At 42.2% G+C, this 13855-nt stretch overlaps 1 protein-coding gene across 1 annotated transcript in view; it reads left to right on the top strand.

Moving 5' to 3' along the window:
- Positions 1-9400, top strand: part of LOC119442760 (uncharacterized) — a 275001-nt gene extending 265601 nt beyond the window's left edge. The window contains exons 7-10 of the mRNA XM_037707766.2: positions 290-412; positions 2720-2794; positions 5793-5886; positions 8139-9400. Of these exons, the coding sequence (XP_037563694.2) occupies positions 290-412; positions 2720-2794; positions 5793-5886; positions 8139-8311 (465 nt within the window). The 3' untranslated portion in view covers positions 8312-9400. The remainder of the gene's footprint in view (positions 1-289; positions 413-2719; positions 2795-5792; positions 5887-8138) is intronic.
- Positions 9401-13855: the final 4455 nt, after the last annotated feature.

The raw sequence follows: 13855 nt of genomic DNA, 5'->3' as shown, positions 1-13855 counted from the left end.
TTTCCCATAACGGTTTTTAGGAAAGTGTAATGTTGATTTATATGGGGGCTTACCTAAAACTCCAAACAATCTTTTGTTGTATTGTTTTCAAAACTCCTTGCTTGGAATATATTTCCTCTTGTGGCTCTTTCATCCTGTAAAGTTTCTGTATTCTGTTTACTGCCATTTATTCCAGCTTGTTGGATATGGTTGCTTGCCACCATTTGCTTCCTTTCTCATGAGTTGATGCTATCTAAATGTCCCTTTCAGTATTTCTTTACTTATTTATGTATTTAGTAACTGCTTTTAGCATAAGTCAGTCTTGAATACAAGTTGGTTCATCAGTTGTTCATTCCTGCAGAACCTGGCAGCTGAAAAGACATACAACAACCTCGACATTACGATCAAGAAGGCTCTAGAGCATCGAGATCAGGTGAGCTGCACTGAATTTCCCCAAACTCATCGGACAAATTGAATTCGTTCATAGTCCATCATGAAAACATATATATTTTTGTCTACTAAGACAGAACTGTACTTGAATTCGAAGTATGTGGCAAACTTGCCCACAAACACATGCATGCATGCACACACATGCACAAGCGTTCATAATGGCTGTGGTGAAAGTTGCACTTGACAAGTGTCAACCCTGATAAAAAAGTTGTTGCAGTTTCACCTGAAAGGTGAAGCATCAATTGCGATAGCAAACTTGTAGAGAGCTATACGGAGTAATGATATTAGCTTTATCAGCTGTATAAACTTGCACATGCAGCAGCATCGGCAACACGCAGAACTGTTGTCGACGCCATCCGCGTTTTTCCCGCGTTCGCTCAAAATGCGTGCGGCGTTGGTGACTGTTGCCGGAGCCTCTGATATAAATAGGCACTGCGTGCCGCAGCTAAACGTCGCCTCCCTTCCCTCCCCCTCCCCCACGGCCTCTCGCTCGTCGGAAGAAGGCGCGTTTGCTCTACATACATGGTGATTGTGAAGGAGAACAGAGACGCCTACTTCTGCAGCCCTTAAGCGAGCACGGCGCAGAACGCGCGTTTGTTCTCCGCCGTGCGTTCACTCCCCGTGAAAGACGCGCCCCTCGCGCCCTTTCACTCGCACAAACAGCGTTCGGCGCGCGGCGACGATTTCTTCTCCAAATGACGATTTCTTCTCCAAATGACGTCATACGGAACCTGACGGCGACGGCGACGCCGACGGCAGAAATCTGCTTTTGAGTGTCCATATAATTGCTATCGCAATAAAATTTCAATAGAAAAACTAGTAGCCTGTAAGGTTATCAGCAACTAATAGACTATTAGCCCAATAAGTTCTTATAGGAAAAACCAGTTCAACTGGTGCAAGTTGAATACATCTTTCTGTGTAACCCTCTCTGCGCATATTTTTCTTGTGTGAGCAGTGAAAAGTGAGTACTACTACAGTTGTTACTGAGCCAAAACATCAATTGAACAAGTGTAGTCCATAGCACCATGACATGGTAAAAAGTTATTAAAATAATAGAAGGCACCTTGTCATATATATTATTTGGTCTACTGTAAATGAATATGTAGTTTCTGCATTTTACTTGTTACTTGATATTCTGACTCAGCAACAACTGCTTGTATACTCACTTTTCACTACTCATTTAAGAAAAAATATGTGCAGATGGGTATATAGAAAGATGACTCCAGCTTGCACTTGAGCAGTCAGTTGAACTGGTTTTGCCTATAAGAATTTATTGGGATAATAGTCTATTGGTCATGAGGGAGGTAGTGGCCGAATACTGCACCAGCGAGGCCAATTCCTGTTCTGGTGAGGGAGTGACTTTGTTGAAGCTTAGTGGGCCTTCTTAATTTGGTTGCACCTGGACTAGTATAGCCCCATTAGCTCTCCGCAATATTTTTTTTTTTTTTTTTTTTTGCTGGTGTCAGGCGCCACTCCATCCTTGAAAATGTAGTGGACTGGAGGAGGATTCAAACTTACAACCTTCAGATTAGAAGCCGGGTGTTTTACCTCTGCTCCACGCCACCACTTTAAGTGGAAATTTAAGCGGACATTAAGCGTAAACAATGGAGCTGGGCAGGCTATGTAATGCGTAGGATGGATAACCGGTGGACCTTGGTATGGATACCAAGAGAAGGGAAGCACTGTCGAGGACGGCAGAAAACTAGGTAGGGCGATGAAGTTAGGAAATTTGCAGGCGCAAGTTGGAATCGGCCAGCGCAAGACAGGGGTAATTGGAGATCACAGGTCACAGGGGTAATTGGAGATCAATTATGTCCACTGCCTTCGTCCTGCAGTGGACATAAATACAGGCTGATGATGATGATGAGTCTATTGGTTGTCAATAACCTTACAGGCTACTAGCTTTGTATAGGAATTTTCATTACGGCTGACACTTGCAACAAGTGCAACTTTCACCACGGCCATTATTAACGCTGTGCATGTATGCACATTGTGCAGCTTTATTTGAGCATGGCAACATAACTTTACCCAGTATATATCCTTCCAAGTGCTCTCGACCTCTCTGCTTTTCTCGCATTAAAATGTCCTCTCTCTCTCTCTTTCATTTTATAACATTTTTTCCCCGCAGTATCACTTGATGCCTACATTCAGCACAGTAAATAAAGCTATGCTTAATGTTAAGGAAATGCCAGCTTAGTGACAGCATTGATACTAACTTAGTACTTCATCATCTGGAGACAAACGTACTTGACCACTTTTAACTTATGCTATTATTTTTTTTCCTTTTCAGTATTTTGAAGGTGTGCTCAAGTGCACGTTGGATGACACACTGATGGCTGTTATGGAGAGAATTGTCAAGGCTGAGGTAGGCCTCGCTGTTCTATTTACCTGATATTTTTTTAGTTCTTCTATAAAAAAAAAATTAAGGAGTACAACAAAGGCAAACATGCAAGTCTGACGAGTTAAACTGGCAAATTTCACTACCGAAAATCTTGCTGCATTTATCGTGTGCCAATGAATGACTTACTGAAAAAAATGGCAATTGAATTAAGGCAGCACATTGAATAGACTGAGAAAGGCCAGCCATCTGCATCATTCACAGGTCGGCACAGTATTCATGAAATACTACACTATACTCTGCGACAACCTAAGAATTCAGTACAAGCTCCGCCCACAAAAGCACACTGCACTTGTGCTCCATGCCTCCGTGCTGTAAAACATAGTTCCCAAAGGATGTCGATATTGTGAGAAATTCACCTTTACCATGACGTCAGGGAAATGAGCAAAGACAATTGTTTGGCACATGTTTGAGTTGGACAGCACTGTAATTATTTCTTAGGTTGTCGCCAACTTGTGTGGGTCACACTCCCACAAATCATACTGACCAAGTGATGCAGTAAGGTAGCACCTGTGAGTTCCTTGTAGGGAAACCCAATAAAATTTTCCAAGTAGAATTTTCCTTGGTATTAAAATGTTGTGTAATTTGCTCATCAGTAATTGGCTGCTCCTTGCAGAGATGAGGGCATCGGCTGCTACCTGGCCGATTGCCCCCTAGTGTCCTCTACACTCTTGACAATTCATTGTCAGGATGATTGATGCCTACAAGAAGCACATGCTTCTCAATATTCAGAACAGTTTAGTACATTGTTTCCCCATTTATGGATGCCGTGTTCTTGCTTGGTAGCAGTGGCAGATCTCTTACTTTAGGATGAACATGTCAACTTAGCTTGACTTAATTTATGTCTTCAGTGTCCATTTTGTCATTTTACTCGTGCATGTACTGTTGAGATTATTTTGCAAAGTTGTTTTTTATAACATAGCCGAACCTCATTTAAAAAAAAATTCAATTTTCGTGAAACGGTTATAGTTAAAATTCTGTATACAACATTACATTAATATACTTTAATAAAAGTGGCATTCAGTTGGCAACTAGTTGGGCAATCGGCCAGGCACTTGCTTGAATCAAACCAGCCATTTAATTTCATGAGGCATGTTAAACAGCAGCAGCATTGCTTGTTTGGTTCTTTATTTTCAGTCTGTGTCTGTGTTAGCATGGCAGAGCACAAAACTACATCAATCGTTTGTGTTACTGTGGTGAAAATGGGCCTTGGGTGCAGATTTGACATGAAAATTGGATTCACCTTGAAAAAGACATTTCGTGAGCATCTGGCACATTACTGCTTACTGGCACTGTGCTGTGGAGATGCCTGCTGCATGCAATGAAAGCAGGCATTCTTGAGCTATGGGCAATTTTATATATCCACTACATGCCCAAATGGATTCAGTATGTGTTGTTTTGAAAAACTGCATTCAATTACGATGAAATTTCCAAAAAACTTGAGAGTAACCAATAATTTGGTATATTCGTGTTTGATACATTTAGGCATTACTGGATCTGTTTTTCAGATTTTTTTTTAGACTGTCTTCAAGAAAATTGTGCTTGCTTTCTGTGCTTTCTAACTTAAGTTAATTGATGTCGTAATGCCAAGATTATGACTCTATTAATAAAAAAGTAGGGGCAGACTGCCAGATAGTTTCGCTTGAGTTATAGTTCCAGCATAATGGAACTGTTCATACCTTGAAAACCTTCGAAAACTTTTTAGTTGTTCAATGTATAATTATTTAAAGGGGTCCTGTACCACCTCTTATCAAAGTCGAGAAATGCAGCTGACGTTAAAATAGACTATTTCAGAAATACTTTGCTGCCAAAAGTACTTCAATGCGTTCAGCAGAAGTGTAGTTATTGGCACTCAAACGTCCCTAACATGGTACTTCCGCTCCTTCTTCAATGACTTGCACTGCGAAGGCTACGGCGGAGTAGCTCGTGCCTACAATGCTCCGCCTACTGAACGTCATCATTGCGGCACCCCACAGCGGCCTGCAATATTTACGCCATGTAGCAGACAGCAGCTACATGCAACTGTAGTGCATACGCGTAGCATTTGTTTTGTGCACGACAGGGCTTGAGTGCGTGGCCTCACATGCTCCAGTCTGGCCATGCTATGTGGTCTGGGCAAGCTCTGTCCTGCACCAGCTTGACTGAAGGATAGTAGCCAAATCCAACTTGCACATTTTGAAATGCTATCAATAGCTCATGACGAAGTCTGCCAAGGCATCTAAAAAGGAGTGGTCATGAGTGAGTGCACGTTGGCAAGTGTGCATGTGGTCGGACCTTAAGTTTCGCATGGTTCGAGGCTAGTCGAGTGTTTAAAACTAGTCGAAATTAGCGAAACCCAACATCTACGACACCAATAAGTAGGGTGGCTAAAGTTTAATTCCTACGTGGGCAGCCGCGGCTGATTGTTAGGTGGCTTCTTCGGGAAGTACGTAATTATTGTACAAATTCAAAAGCAGATTTTCACTTATTTCAGCCTGTTTCTAAATTGCGTCAATAAATATGCACAGTAACAGTAAGAAGAAGCGCACTGGTCCAAGCACCCTTGATTGATGTCAGATATTGGCGAATAACAGCCACATGTGGGAATCTGCTGTATTACGAAATAAAGCGTCCAGAAGAGAGTGAGGAGCAGGTTTCTGTTTAGAAGAGAGCGTTTGAGAAAACGGTGACTTTGCGCTTCACTTGCAGGCTCCATGCGCCGCGCGCGACTGCAAAATTTGTCAGATGTTCACAGCAGTGTATGCTATCCGCTGGCTGTTCTTTCACCAAACTTGAGGAGTGGTTCCGGACACCTTTAAACAATAAAAATACTGGCCCACTTTTTTAAGACTGAGAAACTGCATACAGGTATAATGCTTACGCATTTCATTCCTCAGGAGAATGTGACCAGGGCTCGATATGTTTAACATTGGAAAACCTTATCTCCATATCATCAGATCAGCATTTAATTTTTTTCCTCTCTTAGGTCCATCGGTTGGTTGTAGTGGATGAAGAGGATCATGTCGTTGGCATCATCTCGCTCTCGGACATTCTCTCATTCTTGGTTCTCAAGCCACTTGGTGAGTAACTTTAATAGCAGTGTCACATGGGCACTTTCTATCGTGATCAAGCCTGATCGGGATCAAATTTTTGTCTTGAAATTGGCCCTTTTCTGCAAACTCACGCAAGAGAGCCAGTGGTGCTCGTAGATTTCAATTGTATTTGGTTAGAATGCTCTTTTAAAGCGTATCCGTGACAGGGGTATAACCTACAACCTTGCTGCATGAGTTTTGCTGTAGGTTCGCCAGCCAAGACAGTATTAGGAGGAGGATTTACTTCGGAGCACTTATCTAAACACACGGGAGCGAAGAAGTTGTAGGCCACTGAATCGTTGTTGATTAAGCTTGGTATACTGAAGAGAGTAAGCTATAAATCTACCAACTTCTTGAAATACATTTTTTATAGGCTTTCAAATTTTTAGCAAGAATTGCTCGTAATTGCAAAATTAAAGAAAAAATAAAACATGAAGGTGACAATTTTTTAAACTATGCAGCGGAAAGATCACAATGTTCTGAACTGCAGCTGTAGGGACTTCCGAAGCAGACAAAATGAATGTATTATGCACCTTTTACAGAAGGGATGTAAACAATGTAATGTTTTACATAATCTCTAAGCGAATGCATTATATTTTGCTGCTTTATGCATCCTATAGATACAACTTACAGAATTGCCATATCTGTTTAGGGTGTGTAGTTGTAAACCGGAGGCTTCATTGTTACTGACTTTTGGAAGTCTTTTATAACTTCAGGTAGGAAATGAAAAACCTTCTTTCTAACAATCAGTTAATCATTTAACGTCCTTTTTTTAAATACAACACTTATTGAAATTGGTTCAGCATTTCTCTATTAGAAGCATTTTTGCATTTCAGATGTATTTGAAAGGAGGGAATCAAAGTTGGCACCAAGTTAAAGCTAAGGAAAGCTTAATATAAAGGAAAGCTTTCAACCTTGATGCAACGTAGATGTGGTTACATGGGTGTATTACACTATATCTTGCAGACACATCATGTTCAAGGTAAATCATACCCTATCTTGAACATGGTACACTCAATAGCTTAAATATAGTGGCATCCAATCTGAAAATCTGCTGCACTAATTTTGAACTAGATTCACAGATCAAAGCATTGTTAATAGATTGTCCACATTGCAACCTTCTTTCGTATGACAATATGGCAGACTGATGTAAAACAGTGTGTAGCTATGGCATACCACTAGAAATTGTACATCTTTAGGGGCGCACTTTTCCGACACAAAAATAATTGTCATCATTCGGTGTGGGAAATTTCTTTCTTTAGTGCACTGCACATGCCTTCTGCTTTCCTGTCAAGAATGCTGTATACATAGGATATAGTGTCCTCATAGAAAAGTATGTGACAGAATCTGTTAGAAGAATGATGACAATTGTTGTGTGACAAAAATACACCCCCAGTTTTGAGAGCAGGACAGTTCACCTTCTATATGTGTGCGTGTACATTTGCGTTGCAGTTAAGAGGGAAAGCTACTGTTAACTGAAACATTTCCCAAGTTACAATCTGTCTGTCATCACTCACATGGCTGTGACAACCACCTGAGGCGAAACAGTGCTTGGGCGGTTGTGGCAATTAAACTTCGTGTAAATGTTCTGTTCAAAAGCAGAATGTTTTTGCAGAGTTAATGAGGAAGCACCATTAATTTGAGGCATCAGGCACAGTACCAGCGCCTTAGTGCATGGCCTGGTATACGTTTGCCTCTTTAACACGTGTGTCCAAATGCCGAGTGGGTGCCTATATCACTATGGCTGTTGCTTAAAACAAAAAAGGGGACACTTATGTGGGTGGCGGGGTTCCTTAATAGGAAATTCGGAGCAGACCAAGTCAACAAGTATATAAGGTGGCTAGAGTTTGACGGCACACACTGTATTGTGACGAAATGTACTGAGCAGAATTTCGGCATCATAAAAATTTCATAGTAAGAGCACTGAGACATGTACTCATGAATACAATATCATTGCTGAGAACATATTTTGAACAACACTTGAAGTTTTGCTGTACAATAGTATAAGTATTGCTGGGTGCAGACATGTGTGTATGTAGGGGCTTGTGTATAAGTTGTACTGCACCCACGTAGGATCATTTTCAATTCTAGTTTTAACCTCTGGTATGGCACTATATGTTTGGCATGGTGAGTTCTGTTAAAGATATTTTTCAAACTTTTTTTCCGATCTCCCGCAACATTGCTGCTAAGAAAATTCAATTTAATTTCATTAAATGAAAGTTTTCCGGTCCTCTTTTCAGGCATGGAGCGGCCAGATAGAAGCCGAGCCTCTGAGGCTACTTCGCTACCCGTGCACGAAGAGAACGAGTCCGAGGAGTCTCACGACGACGATGGTGGTGGGGCAGCCGACAAGAGCCAGGCTTCAGAAAACGAGAACACTTCAGAAGAGCAGCCACAGCCTGAGGAACCATGAGGGCCAAACCAAGTGCTTGACAAGGATGTACATTGCCTCGTCTTTCCAAGGCAACAGCTGCAGCAGCGTTCAATTTCTGCTGTCTTCCATACGAAGGGGTTTGCCTGGAAGGACCTTCCTCTCCAGGAAGCAAAAGCCCTTGGCCTAGAGTGCGAGAGCCCATTGCCAAGCGAAAAACCTCGTGGAAGACTTTTCCAGGCACCTTCATCCAATGATATGTCGCCACAAAAGAGGTGCTCTGCACGACGCTGTCTTTTTCCTCTGTCACTTTGTCATGGCTGTTGTGCAAACGTGTGGCAGCTGCAACACGAACAGCACGTGAATGAACTTTCTCAAAGATAAGTGCATCAGTGCACAAAGAAGAATGTTTTTCTTTTCCACCTGACTGTGACTCGGAAGCCTGCCCCCAATGGCAGAAGTATCTGACAATGGCTGGAAAGCGAGAATTGTCGTCGGTGCACTCACATGTAAATGCGGAAACACAGAGAAAGAATTTGGTGGAAGCCGGGAAAGGCAGTTACCTCGAGACAGAATGATCCTTTAGGTCAGAACACAGTTCAAAGGCTTTCTAGATTGTTAGGCCCTGTGCACTCATTACAGATTTGTTGCTGGAAGGCAAGATTCATGTTGCAGAATGGATTCTGTTTGTCCACGGATTTCGCAAGTGTGTAGCAGACGTTATGCATCTGCGGCACCTTTTTTTTATTCGTGGGGTTGTGTACATAGCATGCACAAGAATGTCTGCGTGGCTCTTGCCACGCCCATCGTGTCCTGCTGTTTGATTGTTATTTTTTTTTTGAAGGGCTCCCAGCTCTATTACTTGGAGCAACTGTGCCGTTTAAGAAAAAAAAAAAAAGTTTGATGTTAGGTTTTGTCAATGCCATATTGCTGTAAGAACGGACAGGATGAATTGGTACCTGCCAACATGCTTTATCTAGAGGTGCCCGCCATGAAGCTGGTTTACAAACCAAGAAGCCAAAACCGAAAGGAGAGTTGCTGTATGAATCTCTCCTCCAATTGTACATAGTTAAAGACCATACATGTCAAGAGCTCTTTTTCTGATCCATAAAGAGGCTTGTCTTTCATAAATGTGTGTTCAGTTTGGCTTGAAAACACTCACAGGTGCACAAACTTGTGGACATATTCTAGGTAGACAAAAAAAGTTATTCTGAAGATGCTCCTCTGCAATGCAATATTTAGTGTGGCGCTTTACTACAGTGGTTGCTGCAAATCATTGTTTCTTTTTCTACCTTTTTCTCCCCTCTTGATGTTTGCGTTCAACACAAAACGCTTTAACAAGCAAACCAAGAAGCCGTGCTTGATTTTGGCTTTATAGATGTCACAACATAACTGCCAGAAGAACAAATAGGCTGCTAGTGGCAATTCTTAGGGTATCCTAGGTGGAGCCAATGTAAAAGCATTTCTGGCTTGCAGAAAGCAGCCGCTTGACTGCTCTGAAAATTCTGAGTTAATGAAAGAAACTGCTTCATCAACACACTTGACACGTACATGCCAAACTAGCGAAACCATTTTATGTGCAATAGCTGCGGCAAAAATCCTGCCATCAACAAAAACTCTTCTAGAACATGGCTTGAATGCAAAACACAACTGTCATTGATGAAGAGGACAATTTACATCGAACTGATGGGTGATGTGAACTTCCCATTTTATTAAGCTTTATACACCTTGTGAATTTCCACAGACTAATTTAGGCAACTACTCTTATGCAAAACTTTAAGATAAGTTAAGTAGCATAGATGGTCTTCATTGACATTGCCACTGGAAGACTGTTGCCTTGCAGTTTATGTGGAAAAGGTAAGTGGAGAAAGAAATGGCCACAGAGGTGTGGAAGGCACACAGTCGTGGACCATACTGGAGGTACAAGTGGTAAGCGCTTTGGATTGATTTGCATAAATTACTGGAGCCTATGTTCTATATAGGTTTCACAGCCCATTAACTTCACAATGGAAATGCCATTAGTAAATGTATGCCGAGCCAGTCCAGCTGCCCATAACACAAATGAACAAAAGCAGCTGCTAACACACCTGCTTTTGCTCTCCCAAGGTGTTGCAATTGATATTTCTAACCTACGCTATTTAGAAAACCTGAGCTACATTGAAAGTATAAGCAGTGGGCCAAGTGGAAGTTGCAGCCTGCTTGTAATGGATGTGTTGCTGGGCCAGGTGGTGTCTCTCTAAGGATGTGTCTGCAAGCTAGTTGGTTTGACATCATTAAGTATTTTATACAGCACATGTGAACAATGGACAAAAGCTCAGAACAGCAGGGGACTCGAAAAGTAAATGCATATTTGCATATAAACTTTACATAGCATTTTCACTGAACACATGGATGGCTCAAGGGGCACATAACTTCACTGCACAAGGATGCAGGGTTGTCTTGGCTTTTGGCTATGGAATTTTGCTGCCAAGCACAAGGTCGCAGATTTGATTTACAGCTGCTGTAGCAACACTTCGATGAGGGTGAAATGTAAAAGTTCTCGTGTACTTGGATTTAGGTGCAAGTAAGAATCCCAAGTAATCAACATTATTTTGGAGCAGTCCGCTATGGCATTCTCACAGCCACAAGTGATGCTTTGGGGTGTTAAACCCCATGAATCAATCAGTCAATCTCGGCCTTATAGCTGCCAAGTGTAACGAACACTACTGTTTGAAAAAGGTCTGTAGTATTGCATCTCGATTTCTGAATCTGTAATGATTGCTATGAGTAATTAACTTCAATATTCTTTAGTGGCTGCGGAGTTGTGCTGCTGGGCAACTTTTTTTTTTTTAAGTATAAATGCCCATTCGTCTAAGAGCCCTCAATGAAGTTAACAGTATCGTGCATGAAGAGTAACCGGTTGTTGCCATGTGATGGTGTATTGGTGGCAACACATTTGTCTGACGATAACGAACCTCTAGCACTCCGAAAGCCATGAAATTCTTGGCATATCTATTGCTACAGAGCTCCCATATCGGCAATCACTACATACACTAGTATCAAGTTTTAATTGAGTACTTTTTGTATAATGACTGCATTTGGTATTCCCAAGTTGTCATATATTCCCTGAATAAACTGGAAAATATGGTTTGTCGCTGTTGTGCAGAAGCTCATTGCAGCCTATGACAAAAGCCGAGTAACTAGCCATCCAAACGCATACAAGACTTAAGGTATGTGTAAATGCTGTAAAAGCTCTGCATTTCATAAATTTACAGCTGTAGAATTTCTGAGGTGCCGATACTTGTCCATTGTGTCCCACTATTTAGCTCACGTGAGATGCACCATACCATAACTGACCATTTTCATGGAAGGAAGTACATTTCATTGCAGTTGGAAAGCTAAAAAAATTGTGCCTGTCTTCATGCTACTCCTGAATAGCCAATGGATCCTATGAAAGTATGTACTATGCTGTGAAAGCAAATGTGCCATAAATTCACTCCCATGCAAAGAATGATGCACAATGTCACAATTTATTATGCAAGTTGTTAAGCAGGGGAGCAAGCACCGTGCTTTAATTTTCTGATGTATCTCCCACGTCCTATATGCCTTCGAGAGCAGAGCTGTTGAGTACAGAGGTCCTGTATAACAAGATAGCATGAAACCGCCACACACAGCTGTCAAGGCTCCATGGTTCATGGGCCAATCGAGCCACAGCAACTTTCATTGCATAATTACGATGCATAGAACTGCTACATGGTGTTGTTGATATGAATTACTATTATTTAGTAGCCTAGGGAGCTACAACCTCCAATGACAAAAAATGCTACTAAGAAATATAACTACCACCTCATTGTATAGATCACACTCAAGTTTTATGAATACAGCTGTCCTGGAATACTGCACTGTAGTTACGACAGTTGAACCATGTTGAACTAACAAACTCGTTATGTACTTTTCAAAGGGGCCCTGAACCACCCCTTGGGCTTGGTGAAATAACATAGTCTGTGGGTAGCATACACTGCTGTGAACATCTCAGCTGAGTTTTGCTGTCGTACGAGATGCGTCGAGCTCGCAACCAGAGCACGAAGTCACCTTTCTCTCAAATGTTCTCTTTTCAACAGAAGCCATGTTCCTCACTCTTTACTGGACGGTTTATTTAGTAATAAAGTGGATTCCCATATGCAGCTGCTATTGGTAGCTGTGGTTTGCTGCAGAGCATAGATGCCGCGGCCGCCACGGGGTGCTGCCACGAGTCCACTGGCTAAGTGCACTGCGGCCCATTGACGACAATCGCGTTTGGCTTGCTTTTACCACGTCGTAGGCACCAAAATTGGAAGTCATGGCGTCTATCCAAAATGAAATTTGAACTGCGCGCCACGGTGACATTTGAAGGCAGAGCGTTGTGGCCACGCCCCACTCCGCCGTAGCCTTTGCAGTGCAAGGCATTGAAGAGCACAGCGGAGGCCGGGGCTTGATTGCCAGTAACTCTGCTTCTGCTGAACGCATTGAAGTACTTTTTGCGGCAAAGTATTTCTGAAATAGCCTACTTTCACTTCAAATGCCTTTCTCCACTTCGATAAAAAGTGGTTCGGGGCCCCTTTAAAAAATTAGAGGGTTATGTGCATTTCATCTGGCTGCACTCGTGTATAGCAGCAGCAACAATCGCAAGACATCGTGATAGATTGATAGACTGACAGGCCAATCTATCATGATGTTATGGCGGATCCCCTTGCCCTTGCCAAGGGGATCCGGGTACTGAAACAGAAATAAGTACAATAAATTTGATGTACTTTTTACACTTGCCAGTATCTTCTCTCAGGTAAATATAGAGGGTTTAAAACCAAGCGTGAAAAGTCAGAAATGCCAAGTCAGTACTCCTATAATCTTTACGTGTCTTGTTCATGGTGCTTGGCGACATTTCAGTTACCACTGAACCAGCCTAACCACTAAAGGGACACCTGCTGCAGCGGTATGAAGGTGAAAGTTTTGCAGCACTGTCTCTCAATCAATTAAAGTATGCTGCGACGTTCTGAAAGGTTTAAAGATAAAAAATATGGAAATTTTACACGTCGCGCATAGGCCATAGACTTGAATCATGTTTAAAGGGGGCCTAAAAATCTTTTTTGAACGTAGTTGTGGAGGCTGCAGTGAACATGTAAGCTAAATATTACTGCACTGCATGCAGCAAGGAATTTACAATGTAGTGTGAAAAATGGCAAGAAATTGCTTGCTTTCACTTCCACAATGCTATCATGCAGTGTTATCAAACACAGCTGACCTATCAATACTATTGGCCAACTTCGTGATCACGAGAGCATCCTCAGTTTTGTAGTTAGGTCGGTGAAACAAAACAGGAGAGGCCCTGACTACAGTGTCAGGGCTGTAGAAGTACAGTAGTACACTGTACCCTGACGTCACTTTTTTGAAGCCGGAAGTGCAGCCATGTTGGTGTGCCACCTCTCTTTGCGCCTCCAATCAGGGGTTCGGCAGCTCGCCGGAGCAGATGGGCGCGAACTTTGAACTCAACACTCCAAAGTCAGCTTTTCTCGCGAACAAAAGGTGCTGCGGGAAATACACCGGCGGGAAAATCTTATCTCACTTTTCAGA

Source organism: Dermacentor silvarum, chromosome 2 (genome assembly GCF_013339745.2).
Source record: "Dermacentor silvarum isolate Dsil-2018 chromosome 2, BIME_Dsil_1.4, whole genome shotgun sequence".
In the NCBI taxonomy this organism is placed as follows: Eukaryota; Metazoa; Arthropoda; class Arachnida; order Ixodida; family Ixodidae; genus Dermacentor; species Dermacentor silvarum.
This window is presented reverse-complemented; position numbering and strand designations above follow the sequence as displayed.